Raw genomic sequence first — 13,226 nt, 5'->3', positions numbered from 1 at the left:
TACTTCTTTCTGTTTATTCTTTTACTCCAGTTCCATTAGAGATTTATTAAATCTCCCACTCAAATTTTCTCTATAAAGTTCTTCTTGTATTTTTAGTAGGCTTTGTTTTTTATATTTAACTACAACACTGTTGGGAGCGCCCAGATTTTGACGGTTCTGTCATCACAGATTGTCCCTTTGTGTCGTTACCTGGTGCCCCTCTTTATCCCGCGTAGTGTTTTCAACCTGAAACTCCACCTTTCTTTTATGAATATGGCCACTCTATTTTATTCTATTTTCTTTTTTGCCCATGTGATATCTCTCGGTATCCCTTTATTTTCAACATTACCCTTTTTTTTTTTTAAGGTTTTATTTTTAAGTAATCTCTACACCCAACGTGGGGCTCGAACTCACAATCCTGAGATCAAGAGTCACGTGCTCTGGTGACTGAGCCAGCCAGGTGCCCCTCAACATCATCATGTTTTTAAGTGGATTTTTATATATATCCTGTCACTGTATTTTGAAACCCAAGCTGACTCTGTCTTTTGATGGGATAATGCAACCTTTCCACATTTTGTTTGACAATGGGTACAAAGTAGTTGATGGTTTATTTTAGGGAGAGGGGCAGAGAGAGGAGACACAGAATCCGAAGCAGCGGGCTCCAGGCTGCGAGCTGTCAGCACAGAGCCCGAAGCGGGGCTCGAACTCACAAGCCGTGAGATCATGACCTGAGCGGAATTCGTAACCGACTGAGCCACCCAGGCCCCCTTCCCTGGGGTTCCTAAGCAAACACTCCTTGGGTGTGCAGAGTGGGGATTCTTTTTCTCAGCACTCCCTTCTGGAACCCTGTCCATTTCCAGATAGCCTTGGGTCTGTTTTCACCTTAGAGAAATCTATTTGTGGTAGGATTATCATTTCCTTGACTTTTTCTTTTATTTGCAAGTTAGCTGTCTTGACTGGAACCTCCAGTTTTGTAGCTTTGCCTCCTTCATTTCTGTCTCTGTGTACATTTGCTGCGAGCAATTTCTCCTGCTTTATCTTCCAGGCCACTACTTTGAGTCTGGAGGGTGACTATCCTCGCCTCCAATGAATAGTCCAGGGATATATTTTAAGTTCTAAAGTAGTCTTTTTTTCCTTTTGGGCTTTACTTGAATCTTCTTAAGAGTTCTATTTTGTTGTTGTTTAAGTTGTCACTGTGTTTTCCAGCCCCTCTATCTTGCCGATAGCCTTGGTTTTTTTTTTTTAGTCCGATAATATACTTTCATGGTTTTTAAAAATCAAAACAATGTTAAAAAGTATATAGTAAGGGGCGCCTGGGTGGCTCAATCTGTTAGGCATCCAACTCTTGATTTCGGCTCAGGTCATATCTCACAGTTGGTGAGTTCGAGCCCCACCTCGGGCTCTGTGCTGACAGCACTGAACCTGTTTGGGGTTCTCTCTCTCCTCTCTCTGCCCCTCCTCTGCTCTCTCCTTCTCTCTCTCTCACCCCTGCTTCCATACCCTGTTCACCATCAGCTCACAAGTCACCACGCTCATTAATCCTTTATTCTTTCACTGGTTCTTCAGACAAATACAAACTTGTAAGAATATGCATTTGATTACTTGATTTTCCGCCTCTCTCACATAAAGGTTGCATGCAATACACACAATCCTATAACTTGCTTATTTTTTGCCTTTTTGATTTGACAGTGTATCTTGGAGATTGTGCACAGAGAGGGTCAGTCTCCTTCCTTCTAGTGGGGCAGGTTTTCCACCTTAGGGATGTATCATAATATATTTAACCAGTATACTGTTGACAGGCAGTTGCATGGTTTCCCATCTTTTGCAACTGTGAACGATGCTAGAAGAAATAATCTTTCACACACGTGCTGGTAAATCGAGGCTAAATCCCAGAAGTAGGTTTGCTGGGTCGAAGGGTAAACAGGGGGTAGTTGTTATATTTTGCCAAGTTGCCGTCCCCGCCCGTGGGGCTCATACATTCCCACCAGCACAAATGCGAGGGTCTGATTCCCCCCGGCCTTGCCAACCAAGTCGCATCAAAATTTTGTTTTCTGCCAGTCTGATAGCAAAATGTAGGATCTTAAGATAGCTTAAATTTGCATTTCTCTTTGCAGTGAGGGTGAGCATCTTTACATAGATTTAAGGACTGTTTGTTTTTCTTTCTCTGTGAACCGTCTGTTTGTATCCTGTGCTCCTTTTTCTACTGAGTTGTTGGTCTTTTCCTTATTGGTTTCTAGGAGGTTTTGCTACACTAGGGAACACAGCTCTTTATCTCTTACCTGAGTTATAATCTCCCTAAGATTGTCTTTTGACTTTGCTAATGTTGTTTTTTGGCCACACAAATTACTTAAAGTACATTTATTTATTTCTTTAATTTTTTTTAATGTTTATTTATTTTTGGAGAGACAGACAGAATGCGAGTGGGTTGGGGCAGAGAGAGAGAGAGAGAGCGAGGCACGGAATCCGAAGCAGGCTCCAGGCTCCGAGCTGTCAGCACAGAGCCTGATGCGGGGCTCGAACTCACGAACCGTGAGATCATGACCTGGGCCAAAGTCGGACGCTCAACCGACTGAGCCACCCAGGCGCCCCACTTAAAGTACATATATGTGGTCAAATGTATAAATCATGTGCGTTATGGCTTTTAGATTTTGAGTCTCTGTTACAAAGGTCTTTAAAAAAAAAAAAAAAAAAAAAGAGAGGGGACCGGCGGGGGGAGGGCGGGGGGTGGGGGGCAGAGAAAGAATCCCAAGCAGGCTCTGCACTGTCAGCACAGAGCCTGATGCAAGGCTCAAACCCACTAACCGTGAGATCATGACCTGAGCTGAAACCAAGAGTCAGATGCTTAAGCGACCGAGCCAACCAGACGCCTTTACAAAAGTCTTTTTTAAATATAGAATGTTGCTCGTGTTTTCCTGTTTGAGTATTTTTATGGTTTCACTTTTAAAAAAATAATTTTTTAATGTTTTATTTTATTTTTGAGAGACAGAGAGAGACAGCGTGAGTGGGGGAGGAGCAGAGAGAGAGGGAGCCGCAGAACCCGAAGCAGGCTCCAGGCTCCGAGATGTCCGCACAGAGCCCGTCGCAGGGCTTGAGCCCACAAACTGTGAGATCATGACCTGAGCCGAAGTCCGAATCCTAACCCACTGAGCCACCCAGGCGCCCCAATGGTTTCACTTGTTACGTCTAAATCTTGGATCCTCCGGGGGTATATTTGGGCGGACAGAGTAAGATGTAGACCCACCTTTAATTATCTTCTTCTGGGTGGCCATCCAGCTGTCCTGTCACTTCTGACTGACAAGTTCCTCTTCCCACCATGACTTGTGATCGGTCTCTAGCACGTCCCGTCCCGTCCGGACCCGCTATATTAAGGCGGTGGGTTGGGTTGTGTTTGCTCTGCCTCTCTCCAGCCTCTGGCTTGTCAGAGGAGTGGGGTTTATGGGTCTTTGCTCGCAGTGCTGGGGTGGAGCCCTTGGAGCTTGGAGCGGAGGAGTGATGGTCTCTGGGGGCTGGGCAGGCCCCTGCTAAGACACCATCAGGAGCTCTCCCTGCTCCCTCCCTGCCTTCCCGGCCTCCCCAACCTTGTGGGCAGAGAGTGCCTAGCTTACCTGTTTGGCTCCCTGTCAGCTCCTGGGGGTCACCTTGCCTTCCCTCTGGGAGCCCATGGTGGGCCTGGTCTGCCCCGGGGTCTCCCGGGTTCCCAGGCCAGCCAGCCCTGCCCACCAGCTGGCACAGCCCCTTCATGGAGCGTAGCAGTCGGGGGAGAAAGGGGAGAAGCAGCACATGTTTAAGCTGCCGTATTTCCAGAATTCCTGGCACCGGAGCTGCATCATAAAGGGAGAGAAATTATGACCGAGGGTAGGGGGAGAGTTGGAAGGGCCAGTCCTTCTGGGTAAGAAACAGGGAACATCTCATAAAGTCGTAACACTGAGAATGCACAATAGCAAAAAAGGTTGAGGGAGATGCTTTTCCCCTTTTTCTTATGAAGATTTTCAAATAGGCAAAGAAGCAAAAAGAATAGTAAAACGAATGTAATTATACCCATTACTAGATTTGACGATTGCTGCTTGCCAAGTTTGTTCTTTTGTGTGTGTGTGTGCCAAGAAATAATAAATTCCAGACTTTATCGCATCTCATCCCTAAAAAATTCAGCATCTATTTCTTAAAAATGTTTTTCTCCACAATCACAATACCATTACCATTGTTATATCTGACAAAATTAACATTAGTTCCTTACATATCATCTAAGACCCAGGCCATACTCACAGCTCCTTCATTGTCCTAAAACAAATCTCTCACAGTTTTTTTTTTTTTTAATTTTTTTGTTAATGTTTATTTCTGAGACAGAGAGAGACAGAGCATGAGTGGGGGAGGGGCAGAGAGAAGGAGACACAGAATCCGAAGCAGGCTTCAGGCTCTGAGCTGTCAGCACAGAGCCCGACGCGGGGCTCAAACTCACAGACTGCGAGATCATGACCTGAGCCGAAGCCGGACGCTCAACCGACGGAGCCACCCAGGCGCCCCACAGCCAGTTTGTTTGAACCAGGATCGGCTCAAGGGCCATGCGTTCCATTTGACTGTCCCGTCCCCTCTTCCTGCCATGACACAGAGACCAGACCAATTCCCTGCAGGACATCTACTCTAGATCTGAATGTTTGCTTCCTCGAGGTGGTGTTCCTCTAATCCCTGTGCTACCTGGGGACTGGTAGGTGTGAAAGGCTTAGGCGGGTCAGGTCACCTGGCTCAGTGACTCCAGGTCTCTGCTTGAGCAACCAAGATGATGCCAAGATGGGAAGAAGGAGGAGGAAGAAGGTGAACTTGGTTTGGGACATGCGGCTTTTGAGGCATACCGAGGACACCCAGGGGGGCAGTTGGGTCTGCGCTCTTGGAGGCGGGGTTGCGGGTTGTTAAGTTAGTGGAACTGGTTGGGCTTCCCCGGGGACAGTAGAGTGAGAAGGAAAGGTGAGAGCAGGCATCAGGGAAATGGGCGGAGGAAGAGGAGCCTGGGCCCCAGGCTGAGGAGGCAGACGAGGAGGGAGAGGGTTGTAAGGACTAAGTCCCGGAGGGGATCAGGCCCAAGGAGGACCACCTTTGTCATCGGGGAGGTAGTAGGAGACCTGAGCAGTGGGCTGGACGTCGGAGTGCGTGGACAGCGGGATGGCAGGTGCACACACGCGGGCAAGAAGCGGGTTCTGGAAACAAGGCAGGGAGAGCTGGGTCCAGGGGCGCGCTGTCTCTTTTTAAGATGGAGAGGCCTTGAGTTTGTTGAAAGGCCAAAGGGCCAAAGGCAGTCAGGTGGGAGGAGTTGGAGATCTGAGGAGAGGCAGCTTCTGAGCAAGTGAGAGACAATGGGGTCCCCTGGGCCTAGGTTGGGGAGGTCGGCGTGGACGGGGGACCCTGGTCCCTCCACTGGGGAAGTGAGGAGGAATGGTGGGTGCAGGTGCAGATCCGTCTGAGGGGACGGGGCCCTGGCACATTTTCCTCCCGTGGCTCACGATGACAGCTTTTGCTGGCCGGCAGGTTCCTCGACGGACCGTTTCTGACTCCTCCTGGCCCAGCAGCAGGAGACCTTCTGGGTGTCTGGAGGCCTCACCCAGAGCACAGGGTGTGTGAGCGGCAAAGGGACTCCACCCCAGGCCCCACCTGCCTGGAGGAGCGAGCCAAACGAGGAGGAGCGAGCCCCATGAGGTCGCCAAGAGGCTGCGGGCAGAGTCCAGAGCTCAGGGCACTCAGTCGAAACCCAGAGCCAGAAAAGCAGGGGTTCAGCCCCGCGTTCTCCCCCACGTCCCCACTGGGTGTAGAAACCTCAGGGGACCTGCCTGGCCCTTTCACAGAACCCAACCCTGTGAGCAGGGAAGGGGGGGCTGGGGGGGGGTGGAGAATGACAGCCCATTCTATGGGTAAAGAAACAGAGGCCCAGAGTTTCAGGGGGCTGCCCAGAGAGAAGCTAAGGCACAACCTATACAAGAAGCCCTGTCTCTGGAATCCTGCTCTGTTCTTTTTTCCTTTGAATCAAATGATGCTTCCGGCCCAAACCCCAGAGAAGACCCTCACCTCGGCCTGTTGTGTTTGGACTTTCAGGCTACAGGGCAAGCAATAAGATTACACTGAGCCTCACGTGGGCCTTAGCCCGCGTCCAGGCCCCAGCCCAAACCAGTTACACCAGACCCTGGGGCGGGGTGGGGGGAGCAGCTCTAGGCATGGTTCCCCACTATTCTGAGGCTTGAGGAGCCTGCGGGGTGACCCCCAGCTTTCCCACTGCACACGGCTGGATGAGTCACTCAGGGCTAGGGGTGGGTACGGTGAGGCCCGGACTCTGTCCTGGAGAGGGCGTGCTCGGGGGAGGGACACCAGGACTGTTCTGTGCACTTGGCTAAGCTCACTGCCTCACTGAGGCAAAGATCACAGTTTATTCCCAACTCTCCCTCCACCCGGGTGGCATGGAGTCGACAAAGGAGATCCTGTCCCCTCCGCAGCCACCTGAGCCAGACCCCAAGCTCCAGTCACTGGTTTGCAGGCATTTCTTTTGCCTCCGGCCCCAGAGAACGGATAGGATTTTCTGGTTGCACCTGCTTGTGCCCCAACACTGGTGAGGGTTTTGCAGAGAAGGCGGGGGCGAGGACGGAGGGCCGGAGAGACGGGGCGAGGAGAAGCTGGCTTGTTCTGTCCCCTCCTCCACCATGTGGCTCTGGAGGCCAGGCGAGGTGTGAGGGTGTGGTTGAGGGAGGAGGACCCCACTGGGGAGCTGCTGTGGTCGCATCTCGCCTGGGGAAGCCCATACCCAAGGCCTGAGGCGCCAACCTCCCTGACCGAGAACAGGCCAGAGCCGTGTGGGTTTTGCTCAGTCCCTATGGTGTGAGGCCAGAGCCCTCTGGGAGACGCCAGACATGGCGGCCAGGCTTCTTTCCGGGGAAGGTCAGCAGGTGGGCAGCCTTTTCTATGGTCCCAGTCTCCCACACTGTCACTCTTGGTTCCTGCCCCAGGGAGACCCTGCCTGCTAACCCTACAGCAGGGCGGCACTGAGGGCCCGGGTTCCCACACCTGCCTCCTCTCTCCCCTTTCCTGCCCCAGCTCCTCCCTGCTGCCGGCTCAGAGTTTCTGGCCACTCTGGAATGTACACAGGCTGTTCCCATCTCCTGGGCCTGGCTCCGTCCCTCTTGGTGATTTGTCCTGTGTGTGTGTGTGTGGACCATGTCCCTCAGGGTGGGGTCAGTGGGATGGGTCATATGTGTGACAAGTGGGAGGACTCCAGGCCTCTCTGCCTCTGGTGTTCCAGGCTTCTGAGCCCCACAAGGGACGGTAGGGGAGTGATACTAGAGCTTTGAGGGCAGAGTAGGGCCTAGGTCCCTGGCTTGCTGTGGATGTGGTCCGTCCAAATGTCCCACACCCCAAGCCTACACCACGCCTAGTTCCACTTGGACGTCCCTGTCCTGAGCCCACGGTAGGTGCAGGGAAGGAGTGGCCTGGGGGACATGGGCAGGGGAGAAAAGAGGGCCAGGGCTGGGGGCAGGAGGGTTACTGAAATGGGAGAGCAGAAGATGAGGGGTCTGGCATCCGGGATAGAAGGTGGGGGTCAGAGCCTGATCTGGGAGCTGGGCTGCCAGGGGGGAGACCCTCGGGTGTCGGAGCCGCTCTGAGAGTGTCAGGAAGACAAGGAGGTCCTTGGGCTGGAGGAAGTCGGCAGCTTCTCACCAGGGACAGGCTGCGCCCGTGGTGCAGGACTGCGGTTTGGACACCTGATAGGAGGGTGAAGAGAGGAGAGACCCGGGGAAGCTGTTGGTGTAGGGTTGTGGAGGAGCTACATGCGTCTCGGTGGCCCAGGCTGGAGGAGACAGTCAAGGCGAGTAGACTGTGTTGTGGTCAAAATCCCTCCTGTTCCCTGTGTGGCTGGAAGACTCCAGACACTGGCTCTCGCTCTGATACCACATCTGCCCAGACCCCTTCCTCTTTGAGACGTCCCCCGCTCACCCCGCGACACACACACACAAGCTTCCTCTTCCTTCCCCATCACATCCTCCCCGGGCCTGCGGGGAGCTGATGGCCACTCCGCGTCCTGTCCATGCCAGCCCAGGCACCAGCACCCAACCGCCCCCTCTGCCTGCTCCCAGCCGCACAGCCTGCCCCTCCCCCACCTGTGGTCCCGGTGCCACCCTGCCCCACGGCTGTATCTGGCCTGGGACTCAGAACTTGCCAGTCATCAGAGCATAGCGCAGGAAGGCCGGTGTGTCCCTGGACGCATAAAAATACCCCAGACCTGAGACACCACCCCCTTGCCCCCACCCCACCCTTTCTCAGGCAGCCTCTGTCTCAGGCTAGCACTTCCGCAGCCCTGACAGGAAATGGGCTGGAGGCTCAGCCTCCCGCCATCTCAAAGCAACTTCTTGTTTCCCCCTTGCCCCGTGCCAGCCCTGGGGTTGTGCCCCTTGGCTCCACCCCTGAAGCCTTCCCAGGGCTCTGTCCCAGCAGCTCAGTGGGGACAGGATGGTGGACATGATTGCCAAGCTGACCAGGAGGCAGAGTCGGGCCCTGCGGGGACAGGTAGGGGACCCTGGCGTTTGGGGGCAAGCTTGGCCTCTGATGGGGAGGGCTGAGGGCGTCTGGCCTGTTAGGAGCTGGGTGAGCTGGGTTTGGGGGCAGGACATCTCCCAGATTTGGGGGGACTCCTCCCTTCTTGCCTCTTTCCTTTTCCAAGGCCTTGCCGGTCTGAGAGGGGCTGTGGAGGGGCGCTGAGACCCGGTGATCAGTCATCGGTGATCGGGTGATCAGTGGAAGAGGGGAAGAGGGGCAGGCCTGCCACCTGTTTGCGGGGAGGGGAGGGAACTGGAAACGGGGTGCTGGGGGGCCGGGCAGCTGGGTGTGGTGAGAGCCAGGGCGCCTCTTAGCTCTGTCCTCGGGCCTGAGGTGGGAGATCACTTCCCCTTTCCTACTTGGAAAACATACGTGTCTCTGTCATGATTGGGGTCTGGGCCTCAAGAGCTGTTGGTGCCCTAGTCAGGGTCTGTTGATGGGCTGCGAAGGGGTGTCGTCTGGGCCTCCAGGAGCTGTGGGCAGGGGGGCGCCGGGCCCTGCTCTAACCTGGGCGAGCCTCCCCTTGAAGGCCAGAGGGCACAGAGAGACTGGCCCCACCTGGCTTCCAGTCTGATCCTGGCTGTGGCTCTGCCAGGAGAGGAAAACGCCTCTATCTTAGCACTGTGAGGGTTCTGCAGAGAGTTCTAGAGTTTGAAGGGGCCTCAGGGCTGCAGTACCCCTAACTGCTCACCTCCAGTGAAGGCCCCTTAACTACCCCCTGAAGCAGCCCCAATCCTTAGAATGTGCTTCCTTCCAAGGAACCCTGCCCTCTGCTCCCACCAGGCCTCTGATCTGCAGTCCAGAGCCCCACAAGGTGATTCTGTATCTTCCCTTCCTTGTGACAGCCCTATCGTGCTGGGGGCCTAGACATCTACCCCTGTATCTCCTCTACCTGCTAGGGCTGTTCCTTGTGCAAGATCCCCATCAACCTGACCAGCCCGGGACTCCCCGAGGACACACAGCCAAGTCTAGCAGCCTGCCAGTGGAAATCCCCAGTCCAAAGAGCCTGGCTCCTTCCTTAGCTCACCCACCCCCCATATGACCCTCCAGCCTCAGTGGGTCCAGCTGGGGAGGGTAGGAGGTGCGTCTAGTCCTCCCAAGGAGTCTCCTGGCTCCTGTGCCGAGCCCTCATTCCCAGAAAGTCCCTGCTCAAAGCTAACTCCCGTCTCTCCTGTAGTGTCGGATATGTGTGTTTGTTGTCTGCTGTGAAATGTAGCATGGAATTGACCCGGGTACTCTAGCAGTAAGTATCCTTGGTGGATCGGCTGTGTGCTTCAGGGCAGCGGGCTGCCTGCTAGAGGGTGACTGAGGAGGGCTACATCATCCTGGATCCTGCTCTCAAAAACCTCCTGCCTTTTGGGGTCAGAGGAGGTAGGCAGACGGGTGGACGATGAACTGGCCAGCAGAGCAGAACGCCACCAGGCCGTAAAATGGAGCCTGGCTCTCCAGGACGTTTGGAGCTGGGGACCAGCAGAGGAGCAGGATTTGGGTAGGCAGGGAATGTTCTAGGCTGGGGGACCGACTGGAGCGAAAGTACAGTGATAGGAAGATGCCTTTTGTGTGTGCGTGGGGAGGGTCAGTGGGCGGGTGTGGGTGGAATCCAGGTTGCCCAGGAGGGCTGCAGTGGGCACAGCGAAAGGAGAAGTGGGGTGGAGGGTCCTGTCTCAGCCACACAAGGGCTTCTGGGGTGAGGGAGAGGAGTGAGAAACTGATATATCCAACTCTTCCTCCTCCCTCCGTGCCTGGGACCTGCCACCGGGTGCTCTCAGACTGCAACACTATCTCCTCGTTAGCAGTAATCATCCCTGACGTGCTGTGCATTTCACTCAGAACCCTGCTCGGCTCCCTCCCGACTCCCCGGCCATTTACCGGAGCTGCTCAATAGGGATTTGGGTCCGTTTGTTCACTGCTGCATTCCCAGGGCCTAGGACAGGGCCTGCACGAACAGGTGAACCTTCGTGGGACAAATGAATGGATTTTTAGGCACCTACCTAAGGCCTGGGGAGAAGCCACCTTGACAGGACTTGCTTCCCCTCTTGGGGAGTTTACAGTTCAGTGAAGGCATCACAGCAACAGAGGAACTTCTGTGATTAGAAAAGGAGCGGGGGGGGGGGGGGGGGGGGGGGGGAGGTTATTATACAAAATTTTGAGAAAAGCTTAAAGAAGAAAAGAGAAAAGTTTAAAGAAACAAATAAAAACAAACCCAATCCCTATAATTACACTGCCCAGAGATAACCTCTGTTAGCATTTTGGAGGGTTTCTGAAAACACATAACTGGAACTATCTGCTGTTTACCGTGTCGAAATCTGCATTTCCCTCATAGCATTATATGTTCTCAGAAAACAGTATTAATCTCGTGCTACTCTGCAGCCTGGGGTTTGATAATGTGACTATCTATCTCTCCGGTGGGCTGAGGGTGCTAGGCTGTGGTGGGCACACGAGAGGAAGCTCAGGAAGGGCCTTGAACCTGACACCTGAGCTGAGTCCTGAGTCCTCCAGGTGAGAAAGGGGCAGGGATGGGCCTAGGCAGGCTGTGATAAAAGACACAGGAGAGAGGGTGGGACCTCCGGCAACTGCATGCTAGGGCTACTGGAGCGTAAAGTTCAAGGCAAAGGGCCAGGAATGGCAGGAAATCAGACGGAAGGCAGGCAGGTGGGACAGACTTTGCCCTGCAGGTGGCAGAGAGCGGTAAGGGTGTTAAGCATGCCCTGACTTACATGCTGTGTGAAGGGAGCTTCCGGCCCACCTCACTTCTCTTTGGAGGGGGAAGAGGGCCTCACCTTTCTTTGCTCCTCCTTCCTCCCTCCCATCTGGCTCTCCCCGCTCTTTCCCTTCTCTGCAATTGGTTCCGAGGACTGCAAAACCCACATTCAGGAAGTTCCAGTCTCAGATCCAGAGGCAGTACTGATTCCAGTCCCGGATCTTTCTGGGCCAGGAAGGAAGAAGGGGTGGGGGCTGTAGAATGCAGCAGGGCCCTGCCCCTGTGTGACCTGAATGGGAGAGGAGAAGGAATGGGTCTGAGGCCATGTCTCTACTCCTGCCCAACCGGTTGATTCGCGCTCCCCTCCCCGCCCGGGTCTAGTGCACGCTGAGCGCACAGCCGGGAGAACTCAGTTATCGATATTTTATTATTGTTAATAAATAATGTAACTGCCCTAGGCCTCTGGGACACCTCATACTTTACAATGCATACTTTACAATGCACTTTCAAGAATATTTCCTCATTCTTGGGGCGCCTGGGTGGCTCAGTCGGTTAAGCGGCCGACTTCGGCTCAGGTCATGATCTCAGGTTAGTGTGTTCGAGCCCCGCGTCGGACTCTGTGCTGACAGCTCGGAGCCTGGAGCCTGCTTCGGATTCTGTGTCTCCCCCTCTCTCTGTTCCTCCCCCGCTCATGGTCTCTCTCCTTCAAAAATAAATAAAAACATTAAAAAAAAAAAAGAATATTTCCTCATTCTCTCTTCACTACAATTTCCGGACCGGCAGCCGGCGGAACAGACGCGGCAGGGTGGGGAGGGGGTGTGCTCTGACTTGCCAAAGGTCACCCAGATGGCAAGTGGCCGAATCGGGACTGTCTGACTCCGGAGATGCCCTGAAGGTCACGTCCCCTCCCTCCTCCCACAGGTGGACGACCCCTCGGAGCCCGTGTACGCGAACGTAGAGCGGCAGCCTCCGGCCACTTCGCCCGGCGCCACCGCGGCCCCCCGCCCCCAGGCGTGGGAGACGCACACGGACGCGGGCACCGGGCGCCCCTACTACTACAACCCGGACACGGGCGTGACCACCTGGGAGTCGCCCTTCGAGGCTGCTGAGGGCGCCTCCAGCCCGGCCACCTCCCCGACCTCGGTGGGCAGCCGCGAGAGCCTCGAGACAGACTGGGGCCAGTACTGGGATGAGGAGAGCCGCAGGGTGTTCTTCTACAACCCGCTGACGGGCGAGGCCGTCTGGGAGGACGAGCCCGACGACGAGCCCGAGGACGACCTGGAGATGCAGCCGGGACTGAGCCCGCTCAGCCCCAGGGACCAGAGGGTGAGGGGGCGGAGCCTGGCCCGGGTGGGCGGGGTCTCTTTGGGCCTCTGCCCCCGCCCCTTGCTGCCCACAGCCCCCGAGAACGAGGGAGGGGGCGGGGCCTGGCCGGGGTGGGCGGGTGGCTTTAAGGGGCTTTAAGGGACCCCTGGATAAGGGAGGGGGCGGGGCCAGGGCGGAGTAGCTCTGAGGGTCTCAGACCCCACCTCCTGCTCCCCGCAGCCCCCAGACTGCTGGTGAGGGGACGTGGCCTGGCCTGAGGGGGCGGGGCCAGGGGTCTGTACTGGCTCTGAGGCCCTCTGACTCCGTTTTCTGTACCCTGCAGCCCCCTACCCCTGAGACGGACTACCCCGAGTCGCTGACCAGTTACCCCGAGGAGGACTATTCCCCCGTGGGCTCTTTCAGTGAGCCACGGTCCGCCTCTCCCTTGGCCACGCCCCCCGGCTGGTCTTGCCACGTGAGCCCCGAGGGGCAGACGGTCTACACCAACCACTTCACCCAGGAGCAGGTAGGGGCAGCGGGCAGATGGGCGCAGACAGCCCCTGGGTCACTTCTTCAGCTCTTCCTCACCAGGAGCTCCCCTTAACATCATGAACTGCAGCTCCTGAGCAAGCTCCAAGAACCGCCCCCCCCCGGGGGGAGGGTCAGGTGCAGAAGA

At 55.3% G+C, this 13,226-nt stretch overlaps 1 protein-coding gene across 4 annotated transcripts in view; it reads left to right on the top strand.

Annotated features, from left to right (window-relative positions):
* ARHGAP27 (Rho GTPase activating protein 27) overlaps positions 1–13,226 on the top strand; it is a 31,536-nt gene that overhangs the window by 9,646 nt on the left and 8,664 nt on the right. For 3 of the 4 annotated variants that reach the window (XM_040497868.1, XM_040497867.1, XM_040497870.1), the window contains 2 exons: positions 12,167–12,571; positions 12,894–13,076. In XM_040497868.1, the coding sequence (XP_040353802.1) occupies positions 12,167–12,571; positions 12,894–13,076 (588 nt within the window). Of the gene's footprint in view, positions 1–7,475; positions 8,515–12,166; positions 12,572–12,893; positions 13,077–13,226 lie in introns of those variants that run through there. The other variant, XM_040497869.1, reaches the window with a different exon arrangement.

Source organism: Herpailurus yagouaroundi, unplaced genomic scaffold (assembly GCF_014898765.1).
Source record: "Herpailurus yagouaroundi ecotype Mexico unplaced genomic scaffold, PumYag 189, whole genome shotgun sequence".
In the NCBI taxonomy this organism is placed as follows: Eukaryota; Metazoa; Chordata; class Mammalia; order Carnivora; family Felidae; genus Herpailurus; species Herpailurus yagouaroundi.
The sequence above is the reverse complement of the archived record's forward strand: the minus strand, read 5'-3'. Positions and strand labels throughout refer to the sequence as shown.